At 35.7% G+C, this 21,256-nt stretch overlaps 1 protein-coding gene across 1 annotated transcript; it reads right to left on the reverse strand.

The window, feature by feature from the left end:
• Positions 1–1,076: 1,076 nt before the first annotated feature.
• Positions 1,077–7,811, reverse strand: LOC118058001 (uncharacterized). Its single transcript, XM_035070728.2, is given in 12 exon segments — positions 1,077–1,324; positions 1,419–1,502; positions 1,639–1,805; positions 1,910–1,973; positions 2,953–3,105; positions 6,040–6,156; positions 6,329–6,387; positions 6,469–6,523; positions 6,778–6,981; positions 7,299–7,472; positions 7,678–7,710; positions 7,713–7,811. Coding segments are annotated over 12 exon segments (1,218 nt in total). The 5' UTR covers positions 7,797–7,811; the 3' UTR covers positions 1,077–1,300.
• Positions 7,812–21,256: the final 13,445 nt, after the last annotated feature.

Genomic DNA, 21,256 nt, shown 5'->3' on the forward strand with positions numbered 1-21,256 from the left:
AACTTCTATAATTCTTAAACAATTTTTTGGTGGGAGACGTGATTTCTCTTGCTTGCTCACTACCCTTCTTTATTAATTATGTGACTTATGTCTATGCTTTTGGTTATCTTGTTTTTCTATTTTAATTTTTTTGCTTGGAGAAGACAAGTTACATTTATTATTTTTTTTCATTTATATATGTTTTTTATATTTTCTCCAAATTTTTAAAACAGTTTTAAAATTAAATATTTATTATCACAAAATTTTATTCTTGTCAATTAAATACAGAGGCTACAGAAGCAAGCCCCACGAGCTCTGGATCTCGATCAGCTCTCCACCCCACTTCTGCCTGCTAGTCAGGCCTCTCCTCCTCCTACTCCAATCCCTCTTCCATCACCACTCTCTGTATCTCCTCCGCCGTTGCCATCGGAGGCAGAAGAATTTACATTTCCTGTAACGTGGGGATAATGACAAAGGGAGGGAAGATGATGCTCACGATGCATATTCAGAGGCAAGAGTTTGGCTGCATCCAGCAGTAGCCAGTGGATACATTGAGCCGTCATCCTTGTTTACTATCTTCCAGTCTAAATGCCTGCTCGTTGATCACGAAGAGTTATTGTGCATGATTTCAACTCGTTGCAGGTTCTTTTTTGTTTTTTCAACCCCCGAGGATTTCTCTCCAACACAGCTCACAACTCAATACAGCATTTTCTAGGATGGGAATCCCTACGATGTATAATTGTTTCGTTTGTTGATCTCAATAGGAACTCTCTTGGAACGGTTTCGCCGGAAAGATGTAAATAAACATAAATTAAAGAGTAATTTCTTACTTTCGAACAATGTTGCTATCATGGCGATCTTTTTGAAATGCTGTCTCCTACTATACAGAGCATGATCATTGGAATCTCAAGAAAAACCTCCTGCAGAGCATGAGCATGAGCATGGCAATCTTTAAACAGAGCATGATCATTGTCAACCAAACTGGACATAAAGGGTGTGAATAAACAGAAGAAAAGGGGATGAAGCAGTTTGTCCAAGTGTATGACATGAAAGAAATTACATTGGAATCTCGAGAAAAAACCTCCTGCAGTCATACATTATAAAAGCTGAAAAGCTCTTCCTTTATGTACAATAGGCCAACCATCCATCCCATTCAAAAGGGTTTCAATTCAACAACAAAAAAAAGCATCTCGCTCACTTCCCTTGAGCTCTCACTAGAGGACATTTTTGAGAAACCTTACCACACAACCAATGGTAACTCAGGATACGTCCATTAAAAGCAAATGATACTACCTGCCAAGCAGACATTCCCCTAACAAAATCAAAAGTCAAATTCTCCTGTTGCCTGCAAAAGAACGCCAGCATTCCATCAAATATTTTGGAATTTCAGTACAATACCGAACCAGATTGTAACATCAATTATTTGATGGAAGACAGACCTTATTAAAGAGAATGTCCTTGTTGTTTATATGCATAATACCATCCTTGAGTATGCATTTCCACTTGCTCTTGGTACGGGTCACCTATCCATGCAAGAAAAATGTTATTGTCAGAAGACTATCATCACTGGTATATTCAACCAACTAAACCAGCCTGTTATGATGAACACTACCAATCAAACAAAAAAAGAATAGGGTGAAAAGAAGAGTGCATCTTTACCTTGTCAAATTGAGCTAAAACCAAATGTTGCGTGTTCAGCTCCTCTCCTTGGTCCACATCATCCAGATCCTCATCATCATCATCATCTTCATTCAGCGGCTCATCATCATCATCATCATCAGCAACATCATTTTGACTGACAACAGCTGGGGTACTTGCCAGTAGATCTGAGAAGTGGAAAGGAGAAACAAAAAACAAATACCTTGATTGTCACAAACATACTCAGCAAATTTATCAAATTAGAAAAAAGACACATATTACATAAACTAACCATTGGGAGCTGGTGTGTTTGCTATGTTGTAATCTTCATTGGCAACTCCTTGATAATTGTATATCTTCAACACAAAAATCAAAGACAGAAAAATTAGAAAGAAAATGGTAATCTCTGGAGAAAAGAATATGTCCCATACTCAATTTTCAAAAGTTCATTGTCATAAATAATGAAGTTATAGTCTCAGCAACATAGGACTCCTGATAATATTTCAGAGACAATCTCATCCTACAGTACATTAACTAAAAAGGCTGCTCTCAAGACCTGAACACCACCCTTACATGCAAACCAAGGACACAAATAGTGCTGGCTGCTTTAACCACCATTTCCAATTACATGTTCGAAGAGCAATTATATATAGTATTTGATCCAAATGAACCAGATGGTGGGAGCTATAATCATTCTTCAATACTTTGCATGTACTAGCTACCTTACAATCAAGCCATATCCAGAAAAAATCAACTCATTCCACATCCTAGCCCCATGGCATAGATTAAAACATGGAGGGGCACATTGTTGCTTATGGTATTGCTAACTTTTCATCTCAAGACAGGGTTTCTTCACAGACAGTATATTTGTAGGTATCTAGAGGCATGCTTATACATGTGGGCATGCACAAAACATGTGAAAACCATCTTCAGATCACAGCTACCTGATGCTACTCCAGATTAATAAGTCCTCCAAAACAAGGCGGGTGATGATGAGACAGATTGTGCATCACTTTGCCAGTGCAGGAGTGAATGAGAGGGTTTATCTATCCTTTTTTTTCTTTTGCTGGATGAAACATTGTATTTCTAGTTACAAGATAAAGAATCAAGAAATATATAATCCTATAATGACTGGGCCAACACAGGCTGCCCTTTATGAAGCAGGAAACACTGGAAATTAGATAAATAGAAAAACACTGTTGGGACAAGGATGGATGCAGCAGCACTTTGCCAGTTCATACATGATTCTAGAGCAAGGAAACCACATTGAATACATATTGCATAATTGATTGCATCTTTGAATTTCAGGAAAATTACAAAAGCACTACTACATACATTGGGAGTAGAAAGCACGTCATCATAAGGATCAGGAATTGGCCCATCCACTTGAGGAATCTTCAAATATGACCTTGACACACGTGCTAAGATCTCTTTATTTTTAGTGGTGATAGTGTCACATCTTCCAAGAGGATCATTCCCTTGACTTACCTGAAATTTGCCGTTACATGAGCTAAAGTTATAGCAAGTTTCTGAAAACATGCAAATCTTTTAAAAGACATGAGCAGTTAAAATGAACCCTAAATATTCCACTGTTAGGCTAACATGCATTTGATTTCAAACAAAATAAAGAGCTAGTGCTTGAGATAAACTGAGGCTTCCAGGCATATCAGCTCCCCATTGCCTTGAATGATCGATTACCAGATTTTCAAAAATTTAGAGAATTCTCAAGTTACAAGTTTGAATCAGAACATACAAAACAAAATGAAATAACTGCAATGGTAAGACCCGACTTGGTCACAGACAACCAGGCTATTTCCCAAAAGGCTGGAATTCATGAGACCCTCAGCATCATGGATACATGTAGTTAATGATGCTGATCGACATTATTTATCCAGGGCAGTAGTTAATGATGTGATAAATAGTATCCATCCATTCTTCACTTAACTTAATTCAAATATGCAGTCAATAATGCCCATTCATTTATTCGGTCATCTTCAAACTAATTTACAGAAGCTGGACAAATCAAAGGATTTTGTTCAGAAATGTCATATGAGGGGGGGTGCAATGATTGTGGTGGCAGGGAAGCTGAAACTGGTCTGGTGCAAGTTAGAACCGCTGGATCACAATGACATTTTAAGAAACAATAAAAGAAATATATTTTTCAATCTCATTTAATGGTCAACTAATATCACAAATGTTTCAAAAGAACAACAAAGATTGTTTGCGCCTCACAATCAAGTTGTGATTCATAAAATCCAAATACCAACTGACTAAAAGGAGCATGAGTATCAGAGTCAAAGTTCGTTAATAAAAGAGCATCACAGTCAAAGATGATAGCTAATCATATCCCATCTCCTGCTACACCCCATTCTGTGGAGAAAGGCAGGCAAGACCTACCTTCTCTAGCAAAGATTCTGCATAATGCAAGGTGTGCTGGTAAATGGACATGGAAGAGGGTGAATGGTTCCAACTCACGCACACTCTTTCTCTAGAGGCATAAAAATCTCAAGCCCATTTCTCAAACACATCAGAAGACTCTAAACTTGATGCTAATGACATGAATTGGTTCAAATTTAAGGATGGTCAATGGATACATGGTAGAAGATATATCAGCAGCTATGTTTTCTTTTCCCCTTCAAATGGCATCAGTCCAGCAGTTGATAGCTCTATTAGCAGCAATGAAGGAAATCCTTTGGAAATGAACTTTAAACTTAGTTAAAATGGCAAACAAAAATATTATGGCCAGGGTGTAATTCTTCTTAGTTTATTGCTTGTCCAAAAAAAAAAGGGAACTATCAAGATGCATTTGGTACGCGGGACTGGACAGGTTGTGTTGTGCTTGGTGACAAGAAAAGGATTTAATCCTCTTCCTGTCCAAAGTTGTCCAAAAAGCAAAAATTATTGTCCCATCATGGGGTGGAACAGGCTTGTATGATACAATAGACAAAATCATTATTTCTCAATTTTCCATATTATCTGTTATTTATTTATCACTCGTTGATTTTTTAATTTGGATGACTAAAGTTTGAACAAGTTTACCCCTATTTTATTTAAATGAATTTTTAGATGTAGGAGCTTAGTTGATAAAAAAAATCCAATTCAGGACTAAATTGCATTTACCAAAAAATTAGAGGAATGAAAAATTTAAATAAGGGCTAAACTGTAATGCAAATAAAATCTAGGGACTAAAAAATTATTGATAAAGTTCAGGGACCAATATGAATTTTTGTTAAAACTTCGTTCACTCTTATCCTGTCAAGTGCACCAAACACAAGACACTACCATGTATCTGTCCAGTCCACTTACATTTGTCCTGTCATTTAAAATGATCTTCAATCCTTTATAACCATAAGTGACAATTTCGTTGACCAACTTAATTGAAAAACCAAGAGTCAATGCCATGGGTTGAGCCACTATCCTATTCAGTATTCCCATACTATGATGCAATTAAATAGTTCCTAGAAGTAATCCAGCATAAAATTTACTGAGTTAAGCAAAGAAATGTTTCTCAAATGATTAAACCTTTTCATAAAACAACAAAATCCATGGTCCTCCCATGATACAAAAAGATGATTATTTGTAACAGAAGAACTCCATGAATAAAATTAAGAAAACCAAAGAACAGATCAGGAAACAGTAATTTTAGATAGATATTCAGAAGCTTTGTACAGGGAAATTCTCTTTGATTAAAATACTCCTTCAATGCACCAAAATGCTTGACATGAACTCTCTTTCCTATAACGGTTTTAGCTACCATATGTGAAAAGCACTCACATTAACTTTAAGTCTACAAAGAAAAATAGAGAACATGTTGCAAGATGAAGATAAGCAAAACTCTATGTATCTCATCGGCCACCTCTCGCTTATCCAGTGGCTCAAAAACACCAAAGGTTCTACTCATAAAAGTTACACCTTTATAAAACATTGATCTTGGTTTCAACCCAACAATGAGAATGAAGCTCGCTGTTGCCTAAGTTAACACATCTTAGACATAAGAGCACATGTTTGTTATTTTTCCACTTGCTGAAATTCATTTTTTTTCTCCGAGCAAAAACTCCACCTCAAAGAAGAGCACAATATAAACTAATTACAGCATAAACTCATTACAAATAACTGATCTGGATTTCAACACATAAACTACAAATTGAAGTTAAATTCACATACAGCACTCAGCTTTATAGTCAAAACCTGACGAGTCACAAAACTCAATTTTAAAGTTAAGGTCCTTTAGGATGCATGCCCTGACACCTTTGTGGAAAAGAAAGGTTTTCATAATATGAGAAAGTAGAACATCAATGAATAAAATAAATAAAGGATGAAAACAAAGTCAAAATTTTGCTTGCTAGGAGGAAGCCCATAGTAGCTAAGAGAATTCAAGTTAACAGATATCATAAACAAATAAGAATGCACATTCAGCTCAACCTGAGAAACCTCAGATGCAGAATCCCCAGCTCCATCTTGCTGGGGTATGAATCCACCATTGTTATATTTCGGAGCAAAATCCTCGCGCTTCCGTTTTCCAGAAGGCATGAAGAAGTCCTGGAATTTCTCCAATATCAAAACATAAGTTACCTCTGTGGCAACAGTATGTTATTGTTTCGGATGACAAATAAGGGAATTGTTTCTGAAAATAAACCTTTAGCATCCCGAACCTTTTTGACCATGAACTCTCCTCAAAGCACAAAAACTACACAGTACAAACAAAAGTTACCTGTGTCAAGGCTTGGTGAGAGGTCCCTCTGTCCACCTCATCCCGCCCTTCAACATAAGCTACAAATGCACAGCACTTATTAGTTAATACTCTTCAAAGACAACAATCACTAAACAACTTGCTAATGTGACAAGACTTGCCAACATTGACATCAACACTAAGAGGTGGCCTTTGATGCATCCAAGTGGGAGGTTGCTGTTTGAAGACAAGAAGGAAAAGATCAGTCAGTATATCCATAACCAAATAACAACTCTACATTAGTGCAGCAAGCTTCTGGCCACTAATCTCCCAAAGAAAAAAACAAAGGCACACACCCCACACCACACGAGCACTCACACACACACACACACACACAAAAAAAAAAAAAAATGTGAAACCACACACTGAAACTAGCATCTGCTAAACAAAGAGGGCTGAAAGATCAAATCAGTGCTCAAATCAGTGCTTACCATGAAAGGGCTGGGTCTCCCAGCTTTTCCATCGGTACTGCCCCCAGCATCACTGACAGGGGTGGGATAATCACTAGATCCAGTAGGAATGTTATACATGGATGAATTGTCCACACTTCCAGGTAAAGGTGTTTGTGCATTTCCAGGTAAAGGTGTTTGCGCACTTCCTGGTAATGGCGTCTGCATGGGTGTTTGCATTGGTGTCTACAATTCCAAAAGCCCACATAAAAAATTCTTGCTGACAAAATAACTGAACTCATAAATCAATTCAAAATCCACATACAACTAACAGATATCAAAACTACCACTGACAATTACTTAAAAATTCAAAAACAACCCAACCAAAAACACATTTTACCAATAAAGATATGACAGGAAAGAGTTTCCACTGGCCCATTTCAAGTTAAGGTTCAGCAATCACAAAGAGGTGCTAAAAATTAGTAAATCAGCTAAATCACTTCACTAAATTCAGCAGACATGACAAAAAAAATTGATACAAGGAGCAAGTCGCAATTACTCACAGGAGGGAAGAGCATCTCAGCAGTGGGAGTCTCATATTCCTCGGTCCCTTCATACGGAACATTAAGGTCGTGTACTGGAGTAATTGGACCACCAGGTACCGGCAGCTTATTAGCTGATGACCTCTCCATTGTACCACATATAGCACCTGCTTGCATCATTTTCGTCTCCCAAAGCTTAAACTCCCCATACAAAAAAAAAAAAACAACAACAAAATCAGCAACTTTACAGCTTAAATTACAAATCTGAAACCCTAGACCTCATAGTAATACCAGATCCAAAGAAAATCACCAATCAGAGAAAAAAACTAAGATTTGAAAAAACCCTAAAAAATTAACAGCAAAATTTAACCCAAAAAGAGGAATAGGGAATGTTGATTACTCCTTGAAGCTCATAAAGGACGGTCTCACCGGCCCACCGTTATTGATGAACTCGTCGCGGACCTTGTTGATGACGTCTTCGATGACGTTGATGTAAACGGGGCTTGTTGCATCCGCCATTCCTCTCCTCTCAATTTTTTTATCAAATAATTCAATTCGACCGTTTTTGATAATATCAAAACCCTAAATAGAGATGACTTAAGACATAAATCATAAGAAAATCGTTTTGGAAAGGAAACAGGGATTTCTAGGGTTTGGATTTGTGGAGGAAGAGAGAGGATGAAGTTCAGAGAAGACAGAGACGAGAGAAGAGGCGGACGAGAAAGAGAATAAAGGATGGAATATAATAGGTTTGCATCCGATTTAAGGAGTGGGTCCACGTGTCGAGATCTGCATTGGTCTTTATATTTTTTACCCGGTAAGTGTACAACTTTTGATTTTATGTGTTCCCTCACTCCCTCGCAGAGTCTCAGTAGCCGGTTCTGTTGACAATTGATAGGCCCTTTTTTTTTTATCATGTACACTTCTGAATTTGAAATAAAAAATTATATTTAATTAAGTATGTTTTAGGCAAAGATGAATTAAATGAAGTTAGAAAAAATGCGTACTAAGAGGTGCTCAACATTTAGCCATAAACCATTAACAATTATCATAAATTTAAGGAAACCCAATTTCATTTTGGAAATGGCACAGTTAAAATTTTCTCCAAATTTTTTTTACTGTAGCGGGTATTAGAGCAGTTGCAAGTTTGTAATTTATTTTTTTTATTTTTTTCTCTTCATACATGATATTTTTATCATTTTATACTTGTTCTATTTATCACAATTTTTTTTATCACATTTTTTCAGGTTTTCTTTTTTTTCTTTACATGTCTTTTTGAAAAAAAAAAATATATTATTTTTTGTTCTTTACACTTTGAGTATTTATTACTTTACATTTAGTCTATTTATACAATTCTTTTGTTCTTATTTTCATTTTTTTTATAATTTGTGTTTTACTTTTTATCTTTACACTTTTGTTTTTTAAAAACAATTATTATACAAAAACTAAAAAAATGATGTTTCACTGTAACAATGGCAACATTATCCCATCTTTCTAATATGTTAAAAATGAACTTGAGATCTTACATGTTTTTATTAATGAATATGATCTTTATTATATTTTATTATATATAAACATTGATTTTTTTTATTTACGGTTATATTTTTTACTCGATATCAAAAAATATGTTAATAACACCTACATATTAATTATTTTGCATTGAAAAAAAAATTATTTGACCTGTAGTTAAGCGAATTGAATAGACATATTAACACTTTTTTATATATTTATTGGCATAGATGGTTCTTGGTTTGTTTAATTAAATGAATACATAGGCTTTTTAATTTAATATTAGGATTTTTTTGTAAAAATAAATGCATTTAGGAAACTTGCATGTTTATTTATTTTTTTACCAAAAAATATTATTCGACTCGCAGTGAAGCGCGGGTCAGAGAACTATAACAATTAAAACAACATTTCTTTTTACTATTCAAATTCAAAAAAGCTTTATTCACCCGCACAAATAACTATCCATTTACTATACATTTTTGTCCACTTTTAAAATGTTGGTATTTATATTGTGCAAGGTTTACATTTTGGTCACCAAAACTTTACTTCTTTTTAATTTTATCCTTTTAAGTAATGTTCCATGGTTTTATGTGTTTGGATGTATTTTGAAATATTTTCTCTAATTTACCCCACATGTTGTTAAATGTTTTCAATATTAAATTTAAAAATCAATTTTAAAAAATAGAGTTTTTCCTTATTTTTAAGAACAATTAAGAGATAGAGGATTCAAATTGACATAAATTAAAAAACAAAATGACTCTTCCACAAAAAGCATGCAAAAGTTTCATTTAATCCATCGTGTTTCATTTTTTTTTCAAATTTTTTTGCATTTTAATCCTGAACTTTATTTGCATCATCTTTCCGTCCTTGAAAATCAAGATAGAATAGAGAATGTCACCTAAAATATTGAGAATGTTCTAATAACTTTCACTCATTTTGCGTGTCGTCGACTCGACTTACCTTATCCTTTCAAATGCTTTAATGATTCATGATTCATGATTCGAATGAATCACAAATTCTTTTAGCCATAACTAATGCTATCATGTCTCCAAAGTTATCCCCAAAGCATAATGCTCTTTATTATATGTAGGGTAGTTCAATGTTGTACCATTAAGCTTTTTGTTGAAATAAGTAATATATCGTTTTTTTTTTTTTGCATTAGAACAGCTTCAATACATATTTCTGACGCATCACTTTCAACCTAAAAAACTTTTATAAAGTCAAGTAAAGCTACTAAAGGTGTTAAACAAAGTTTTTCTTTCAACAAGTTATATGCATTATCTTGTTCAATACCCAATTTAAAATCGACTTTTTGACAACCTTAGTGACCGGTGCAACTAGTGAGCTAAAATCATTATTAAACCTCCTATAGAACTAACCAACTATGGAAACTTCTTACCTCGGTCACAAATTTAGGTGTAGGCTAATCTTAGATGGCATTTACCTTGTCTTCATCTATCTTGACACCCTATGCAGTTACAATATATCCAATAAGCATAATTTTCTCCATGCAAAGGTACACTTCTTAAGATTAACATATAATTTCTCACTATGCAATCCATTAAGTACACTATGCAAATGATTAAAATGCTTATTGAAGTTCTTGTTATAGATCAAGATGTCATCAAAATACACAACCATGAATTTACCTATAAATGCATGCAACACATGATTCATTGGCCTCATAAATGTACTAGGTGCATTTGTAAGTCCAAACAACATGACTAACCATTCATACAAATCATGCTTAGTATTAAATGTAGTTTTCCACCCATCCTCTTCTTTCATCCTAATATGATGATACCTACTTTTCAAATAAAATTTAGAGAAAATTATGTAACCCATCAAGCATGTCATCAAACCTAGAGATTAAATGTTTATACTTTACCATTATGTTATTGATGGCTCAATAATCAACACACATCTTTTATGTTTCATCTATTTTATGCATAAGTAAAACTGACATGACACCATGACTCATACTCTCAATAATGTATCCCTTCATCATCAACTCATTAACTTGTCTTTTATAGTTCTTTTGTCTCATCGAGATTACTTCTATAGATTGGTCGGTTAGGAATTAGAGCTCCGGGTACAAGGTCAATATGATGTTTTATCCCCCTCAATGGTAGTAATCAGCTATGAATGTCTTCAATAAATACATCATCAAAACTCATGCATTAAAAAAACAACTACACTAGGAACAATATGATTGAGACCATTAACGTTAAATTAAGCCTTCTTACACACAATGAAAATTATTGGTTTTTTAGTATTAAATATATATTTGATATCACCCTCTCTTGCATAGAAATTTGGTTCTTTCTTTAATTTTTCCACACAATGATCATTACTCACACTTACTTTCTTCAAACATCAGGTTTTACCTCCACTCTCAACCAGTTTAATTATTGATTTAAAATTAGCTGAATTTGATGGTACTCTCCCATCATTATCCTTAAATGAATTTTCATTTTTCTTAACCTCATATTCTTTTTGCAACTTTAATTAAGCATCGTATACTTGCTTTGGATATATAAGTACAAGAGTGATGGTTTTATCATCTCTTATAATGATGAATTTATTTCTAAAACCATCATGAATAGCCCTCTTATCAAATTATCATGGACATCCTAAAAGTAAATGACTAGTCTATATTGGAACCACATCACTCATAACATCATTAAAATACATACCAATGGCAAAGGAAATTAACACCTATTTAGTGACCTTCATCTAACCACATTCATTCAACCATTATAATCTATAAGGCTTAAGATGCTTCACAATATTCAAATTCAATTTCCTAATAATAGTGGTTCTAGTGATATAAGCACAACTGCCTCCATCAATTATCATACTACATACCTTGTTTTGGATGTGACATCCAATGTGTAAGATGTGACATCTTTAATGATCTACATCAGTCTTTTTGACTTATGCATTCATAACATGCCTTATAACCAAGCCTACCCCTTAACTGGATATGAAATCTCCATATCACTACAATCACCTAAAGGTGACATCTCATGAACATTAAATTTATTACTTTTAGATTTAATCTCACCATGCTTTATGATGATTGTTCTTTTATTTGGACATCAAGAAACAATGTGTCCACTCATCAAATATCTAAAACATTTTATATCACGATTACATATAGGTTGTGAATTGGTTTTACCTTTCTTATGAGTCTCTTTCTTAGCTTTAGATGGTTCGATCTTAATATGTACAAAAGGGATTCGGTTAGGCAACCCTTTCTTTTTTTAGATTCAACCTCTAAGCTAATGAAAGAGATATCAAACTAATATATGGTATTACATTTCCCCTTCTCTTGATTTATCTCTCCACCTTTATTGTCATATGTATTACATCATTTAACTTCATATAATGTTGTAACTCCACAACACTAACAATGTCCCTATTCAATCCATTAAAAAATCTAGCCATGGTTGCTTTTCTATATTCAATAATATTATAATGTATCATTGTTATCTTTATCTCTTTGTGACATTCATTTATTATCCTAGAATCATGAGTCAGACCTTGTAACTTCAGATATAGATCCCTATAATAACAACTAGGAACAAAATGCCTCCTTATCAATACTTTCATCTCCACACATCTCTTTATAAGTCGCTCTTTATTCGTTCTCCTATTGATAATGATATAATCTCGCCAAATCAATACGTAATCCATAAATTCAATGACCACTAATTTCACCTTTTTTTTGTTCAAAATAGTTATGGTAATAAAATAAAATAAAAATCAATCAACCTTTTTCTCCTACTCTAAATAAGCATTGGGATCATTTTTACCTTGGAAATTAAGAATTTTCAGTTTAATAAAGTCTAAGTGATCCATATCGTCATGGTTCCTCATTTTATGGAAATTTTTCCTTTGGCCAAATTGCACTCTTTGTTTAAACCCAAAATTCTTTTAGTTTTTAAGTTGTTTAAAACCTTCCTTCTATCCCAAAGTCCCAACCTCAAAACCTCCATCCCCAAAGTCATTACTATCCTCCCTAAAATCACCAAAATCAACATTCAACTCTATTGTTATTGTTCACTCCTTCTCAAGTTTGTCACTCATGTCTCCTAACACCATTTGTATATTTTACCAACATCTGCATTACGCATTTAATATGAAGTTTTTATGTCACCCTAAGGAGGGTTGGTGGACTGTTTCTAACCTGAAATGTTTGTTCTTGTAAAAATTGGTTAGTAATGATAAAATATCATTATGCCTCTCGTGTTTTGCTCAAGTATCAAGCTTTTCACTTTAATATGCTCACTATATCTTTTTCCTCTCATCTCACCTACTTTTGGCTCTTGCAAAATTGGAATTAATACCAAATAGAACAACTAAAAAACATAATCTGAATGAATAAAAATGATTCCAAAAGCAAGAAAATTATGAAAACAAGCAAAAATAAAACTACAATTACAGTCTCGTGAGCAATAAGTGAGTTTGTATGAAAAATGGACAACTTGAAGACAATTAAAAAAATATATACGAAAATGATGTAAATATCACACAAATATAAAAATATGATGATAATATCACACAAATATAAAAATATGATGATAATATCACACAAATATATAAATATGATGATAGTATACAAAAAGATATGAAATCAATAGAAACAAAATAAGTTTTAAAATTAACATAAAATAGACTCGTTATAACAAACTTGAACCCAAATCTAAACCCTAAGGAAAACGATGTTCAAATAAACCCAAAATTAATATATAGCGCGATTAGAACCCTAGTAAATAGAATTTTAATTTTGAGTTAATTTTGAGTCCTTTTTATACATGGACGCAAACTGACACAAAATAACCCTTTTTAATACTTGAATTTGGAACCTAAAGCAAACAATGTTTAAATTACTCCAAATTTAATATATAGCATGATTAGTACTCTAATAACTAGAATATCAAGTCTAAGCTAATTCTAAATTGATTTTATCCAATTTTCCCTTATTTAGTTTTTTGCAGCAAAATTAAAAATTGATCTTTTGAATGACTTTTTTTTTTTTTTTTTTTTTTTTTTTTTTGCTTTTATGCTACTAATATGTTGAGAGATAACAACAAATCAAAATAATACTTAATTTTTTTATACTGAATCTAAGAAAAGAAGACTAGAACAAGTATTTTGATACGAAACAAGAGAAAAAAATAAAATTAACATAAGGATATAATCTAATTAATGGAGCCAAGTACTAATACCAAATTCTATAAACCCTATGATCACGAAGTCATATAACCCATACACAAACAATACAACTCCTGAAAAGCCAATAAATTAGGTGTGGAAGTGTGACTCAGAGATTACCCTGAGCCTAAACGCCAACACTATTGGAATCTAAAACCCGCACTCAACAAATAACAATTCATGAATGTAAAGAATAAGATGATGCCATAAAGATAGTTGTTCTTTAATAAGTCAATTCAATTCGTTAGAGAACCAAAGTAAGAGAATATTCTCGACTACATATATTTCATTTATGAAAGTTTTTTTTTTAAAAAAAACACCTTACACTCCTTTTTAAAATGGTATTTATAGTGTTGAAGACCTAAAACTTAATGGTTTGAACATAAGATCACATACAATAAATTATGTTTTATAATAATTGTCGCACCCCAAAAAATAAATATCAGCGCGCGGCATCGGCTGGCGATCTTTCTCGTTTGTTTGTTGTTTGCTTGAATTTGGTTCGTTGGAGTCGCCACCTAGTAATTGATTTCGGGCTACTAGGAAACCGAGTGTACTGGTCTTGTCAGAGATTCGCGGGTACGGGACTGGTTGTGGTTAGGGAAGGTATTAGCACCCCTAACACACCCTACCTGAGGTAAGCTGCTTCGCGAATTTGATGTGTTAAAGAAGTTTTAATAATTGTCTTTTCATCGGAAATTAGAAATATCACTTACGTATAAGTTAATAATTCTTAACCGAGATCCGATCAAAATATTAAATTCTTCTTTAATATATTTGCAATTTTATCATTAAAAAATATATATAAATAAATGAAACAAAATACAAACACCCAAACATACACTTCCACTATTTTTGTTTCTTTTTTTTCTTTTCTTTTCTTTTACATCCATATTTACAAGATATCAATTACAAAAAATCAAAACTAACAAATTACATTAAAACACATTAAAATTACCAAACAGTCCCTAAACAATCCATAACAGTGCTGGGAAACCCTTCAGGAACAGTAGGGACAGTGGTGGCGCGTCTTCCCACGCGCCACCGTCATTGGCGGCGCGTGGGTTCACGCGCCGCCGCAGGAAGAAACCAGAAACATGGGGGAGCTGGATCGACCCCTTCCCCTCTTCACTTTTCTACCGGTGGTGATGACCCTCGTCACCTGCAAAAGGAGAAAACAACACAAGCCAGTTGATTTTACTTGGTTTTGTTTCTTAGATCTATTATTTCCGGTTATCTTTCTCCTTTGTGGCGTCTGTCCCGATCTTCTTTCTTCTTCAGCTGGCGGATCTGCCAGTGCTTGAAGACTTCGGTGTGGAAGAGAAAGAAGTGTTTCCTGGGCACGGGGAGCAGCTGCGGTGGAGATGTTTCCTCGGTTGTGAGCAGATCGGGTCCGTGGGGAGGAGCTGCTGCGGTTGGAGGACGGCGGTTGCAAAGGGGGAACGACGCTGCTGGGGAAAAGGAACAGCGGTGGCTGGCCTTGCTGCTGCTTGGTGGGTTACTGGCGGTGGCCTCGGTGGTGCTGGAGCTGCTGGTTGCGCCGCGGTGGGTGCTGGGTTTCCTCTTCTCCTCTGCTTCGGGTGCAGACGGCGCTGCTGGAGGCCGATCTGGTTGCTGAAGATGAGTTCTGGTGACCGGTGAGAGGAGAGCTGGCGTTGGGAGATGTGGGGAGGAGAAGAAGAAATGGGATGGCTGCGTGGTCTGAAAAAATCAGAACCAAGGGGAAGAAAAAAAATCAAAAGTCCGATGGGGGGAGGGGGGCTGTGAAGTGGCTGAGAAGAAGAAAAAAAATCTGGTGATGGGGGATCGGCTATGGCTTTCTTTTTGGCTTTCGTTGGCTGGGAATTGGGAACAGAGTTGGGAGGCGCTGCTATTGAGAAGGGAAAGGAACGGCTGGGGATTGGAGAATCATCCAAACCGGGGGGGGTGGCTTGTCTTGAAAAAAAGGGTTTAGGGTTAGGTTTTGTATTTTTTCTGAAGTTGTCAAAATTGCCCCCCCCACTTTTGTTTGAGTTAAAGACCAGTATTTATAGGCAAAAATGTTGCTAGGTTTTTCAACTTGGTCCCTCAACTTCTTTCTTTTTGTAAATTTTGATTTTTCTTATTTTTTTGTATTTTTTGAAACGAGCAATATCAACGTCGACTCAAATGCGGAAAATCAATGATTTAAAAATGACGCGTGAAAAGTCAAACACGTTTGAAAATCTTTTAACAATTTAAATTCTTTTTTTAGACGATGTTGAAAATGCTAAAATGATGAAAATATATAAAAAAAACATATTTTTTGGATTTTCATTGTTTTTCTCTATTTTTGGATTTTTTGAAAATATATCAAAAACATGGGTCAAAAATTGGGTAGCAACAGATGCCCCCTCTTTACAATGCTTACGAAGCAAAACTCCTCAAAATTTTGCATAGTAAGCTTTGTAAAGAAAACAAAAGGAAAATGATTTCATTATCTTGGGCGACCTGCCCACACACTCACACTGATATGTTTTCACGGGCGACCTGCCCACACATACTCACTCAAGTCTATTTTCACGGGCGACCGACCCACACGTACTCACTCAAGTCTATTTTCACGGGCGACCGACCCACACGTATTCACTCAAGTCTATTTTCACGGGCGACCGACCCACACTCTCCCAATAGTCTATTTTCACGGGCGACCTGCCCACACATTGGGTTTACCTGAGATCCCATCTGGCGACCTCATTCAACTGGAACGAAAATATTGCGTAACCCGGTTAACCTGAAATCCCATCTGGCGATTCCCTTTAACCAAAGCTACATGAGATCCCATCTGGCGACCTCATTCAACTGGAACTAAACTGTGTAACTCGGTTAACCTGAAATCCCATCTGGCGATTCCCTTTAACCAAAGCTACATGAGATCCCATCTAGCGATCTCATTCTGGTCTCATTGTACGGGTGACTAACCTTAGAAAAAAAGCTGGTCTCATTGTACGGGTGACGAACCCTGGTGCTGCTGGTCTCATTGTACGGGTGACGAACCCTAGCGCTGGTCTCATTGTACGGGTGACGAACCCTAATGCTGGTCTCATTGTACGGGTGACGAACCCTAGAAAAAAAGCTGGTCTCATTGTACGGGTGACGAACCCTATGTTGGTCTCATTGTACGGGTGACGAACCCTAGAAAAATGCTGGTCTCATTGTATGGGTGACCGACCCAACATGAAAAAAATGTGAATAAGTGTGGTCACTGTAATGGGTGACCTATCCATGTGGAAAGAATATGAAAAGGTGGTCTCATTGCGATGGGCGACCTACCCAAATAGAAAGAATGTGATGTGCGGTCTCATTGTAATGGGTGACCTACCCAAAAAATAGAAAAAATATGAAGTGTGGTCTCATTGTAATGGGTGACCTACCCAAAAAATAGAAAAAATATGAAGTGTGGTCTCATTGTAATGGGTGACCTACCCAGATAGAAAGAATATGAAGTGCGGTCTCATTGTAATGGGTGACCTACCCAAAAAAAAGGAAAAAATATGAAATGTGGTCTCATTGTAATGGGTGACCAACCCAGATGGAAAAAATATGATGAACGGTCTCGTTGTGATGGGCGACCTACCCAGATGGAAAAAATGTGATATGACAAGTGTGAAAAATAGGACTTACCTGGCGAAGTCCTGAGGGGATGACAGAAGAAGGGCTGGAAAACTTGGTGCTTCCTGATAAGTCCCGATCATAGGATTTGAAAACTCGGTGTTTCCTGACTGCAAGGGTTGAAAACTCGAGGCTTCCCGATTGCAAGGTTGATCTTTTCATTTCTTTGGGATTTTCCTAATGGTAGGGTTCATCCCATCGTCCTTTTATTCCATGATCAAAACCGATTCTTTATTATCATCACCACCATGCTTCTTTCTTTTTCCACCATCTTGCTGGACCTCCTTAAGGATTTTCCTGTAACAATTCAAAAATATGTGCAATTTTTTTTATTTTTTTTTTTTTAGGTTAGATGATATGCATGCATCCTTACCTGATTTGAAATATAGGTCCCCCCCTCCTTGATGCTCCATCATCATAGGGTGCCCTTGTTTATATCCAAAGCTTTCTTTGTTCTTCCGAGGCATTGACTCATTCATGTACTGCCCATCCACTCAGCTGTAAATGCAATGCCCATCCCGGGCTGTCTTCGACAATTACTGCTCGCATCTCTCATCAAGCTTAACAATGCCCCCAAGTGTGGTACTGCTTGATTCATCATGAAGGATTTTCTCTCCTGGCTTCTTCTGAGAATTATCCTCTGATTGATTGTGTGCATCATGCCAATACCCAATCAAGATTGTTAATCAGTCATGAACTTGACTCTAGTTGAAACAGTACTCTTCAAGTACATGTTATCATCAGCCTTCTTGGAAATCATCCAGTCGTCCAGACATGCATCTCATAACTTGCAGTAAAAAGGCTCATGGTTGTATGCTCAGTGCTCTTCTCATAGACTCCTTTCAACTCTTCTAATCAGATTATGAAAAGAAATGCCTCGGCCTCATCAATGATGCTGCTTTTATCACCCATACTCATGCGGTGAAGCGCTCATATGGCTTCAAAACAAATTATCCCACAGTCAGTCTTCGAGGTGGGTGCCTTCTTGACATTCATTCAATGTAGTTGTGTGATAACATCTGTCAACAACCATGTTTCAAAGAATGATAATATGAGATTGTCCTTTAAGTGCAGCATTGTTCCAGAGTCAGTCTTGGTGGTATGCATTTTTTCGCCATTCAATTGCTTTCATTCATGTATCCTCATCGATTGCTAGCCATGTTTCAAAAGATGATGATAAGAAAGTGTCCTTCAGGTACATCTTTGTTTCTCCATTGCTGACAGGGTTCCCTAGAGCATGGGCTATTTTGGAACGACATTGCCCCCAGTATGATCTGAATGTGCTCGTTCATCGGTTTATACTCAAGAAGGTTTTCCTTTGTCATTGTCAGATGCTAATCATAACTTTCCAGGACTTTGATGACTCATCATCTGATTCTTTCTTTGCCCCCAGCTGATTAGAATGTTGTTTGCTTTTCTTCCAAGGGTCCACTGTATTGCCCCTAAGTGGTCAACGTTTCAAGGAGTGTCGAGAAATGTTGATGTCATTTTTCCAAGGATTTTGCAAACTCAATTGATGTTCTTGTTTGAAAATCCTTCTTGTTCTGGAATCAAATCTCATACTTCAAAGGTCATGTCTATTCAAGTCTTATTGTTGAAATGAAATCAGAGATATATCAGTTTTTTTTACAAAGTATTTTTGAAATTCAAGCTTCTTTGGTCAAAGACCCAACACACGTCATTCAATGTAGTCCTTTGATTGTCTTGAATTTTGAAAACGGAAATCGACCCGTTGTAAGATTTAAAATGACTTTTTCATGGTTCTTTGTGTCCACTTTAAACTTTGATTTTGGGTATATCTTTTTGATGGTCTGTGATGAGGTGACATTTTTATGAATTTCAAAAACAAGATGCTCAGGCTTTATCAAGAAAGGTTGTTTCTTTTCTTAGCATTTATTTTATCAGCATGCATAATAACTAGTAGCTTAATTCATGAAGTCACGACCCTTATAGAAAAACTCTTCAAGTTTTGAGAGCGCCATTTATCGGTTCAAATTTCTTGCTTGATTAAAAAGGGCTTTTAAAAGCACGTAATGCAGGCTATGGTTCATGGCTATGAAAGAAAGGAATTTCAAAGGCTCAAAAGGTGTTTGAGGGTTTCAAAGACCTAGGATCAACATCAACTATTCATCAACTCTTTTCTATTGTTGTCTTTGTAGAGGAAACGACATATAACCTTGTTAACCTCAAAGTTCAGACTTTTCTTAACATAAGTTATAATGCAAATCCACCTTTCCTTGATGAATAACCAACCTTAATCATCTGATAACATCATAGGCTTTATAATGGATACCAAAAGTCACGTTTATAGCTTAGTCTTTTCTGGTATTGACTTTTGTTGTGCATTTCCTTGATTGAAATTTCTTTTGCTCTTCATAGACTTGATAGGCGTTCTCCTTCCTTTATCTTTGACTTGTATTTAAGTGAGGGCAATTTCAACTTCTTCTTTTTTTTTTGCATTCTCTTTTTTTTTCATAGCCTTCCTCAAAATTTTCTGATATGCCCCCATGTCTATGTGTTTTCTTTTAGCTTTCTCTCAATCATTGGACCTTTGTTCTAAGCCTTCCCCTTTATCCATTAATTATATCAATGTCTCCAACATATCTCTCATCTGCCCCCAGTATGGGGTGTGATCCTAGTCAGGGTTTTCATGAAAAGAATATTCTATTCAGCTCAAAATGGGACTACAAGGGATATAATTTTTAGAAGGTGAAGGGATATCAAAGATAGCCTTTTCTCATTTCAAGCAAGGTCGGTTAGGACCGATAAATTTTGACCCCATCCAGTGTAAAGATTTGGACTTGTAAGAGTCAATGATTCCCGAGTCCATGGCTACCGAAACCACTACATGTCATTATGCATACTGATAAAACTTAGCTAAATGATGTGTGGTTCAGTTTCAAAAGGTATGAGTTCAAAATTGTTTGGTCACCTCATGTCATTTTCAAGCATAGAGTCATTTCTGTAATCAAAACACTTTTAATCTTCCGGATTGATTAACCTTTATCGCATGTTGGAGTTTGATCAAAATATTTTGTCAGAATAAAATGCTAAACATCTGTTGATTTCAAAACAACAAAAAGTCAAAAGCAAGGCATGTTTCGTTGAAGGATGAGATGTGATCCCAAAACAAAATGCAGAATTCCATAACAATATGATTGATTGTTCATCACCATTCTCGAATCAGCTTTTTTTTTGTCAATATCTGTGTTTTGCCAAGCAGTTTCGATCACATGTCATTCTGAAGATGTTTGGGGAACAATATAGCCAATGACACCCTCCTTCACCGACTCCACTTGTCTCTTGCTCACCAACTTTCAGACTCAATTCTTGCAAGTCTTGCAACTGTTTACTTGAAATGGTTGAGGACCCCATCATGACATCACATCTCTTATCTGGATTAAACCACCCAAAAAATGGTGGTTGCATAGGATTTGTCGGAGTCAAGCAAAAATTCTAGAATCTGGCAGGTGTTGGCCGACAAACATAAGTGGCAGAGGAATGTCAATCTTGGCAAAGAAATTTAAGCAATTGATGCTTGAACGAGACTTGACTAGGCAAAGTAACTGAGGTTTCTCAATCGAGAGTCATCTTCTGATGCACCTCTCATCATTGTTCTG

Source organism: Populus alba, chromosome 9 (assembly GCF_005239225.2).
Source record: "Populus alba chromosome 9, ASM523922v2, whole genome shotgun sequence".
NCBI lineage: Eukaryota > Viridiplantae > Streptophyta > Magnoliopsida > Malpighiales > Salicaceae > Populus > Populus alba.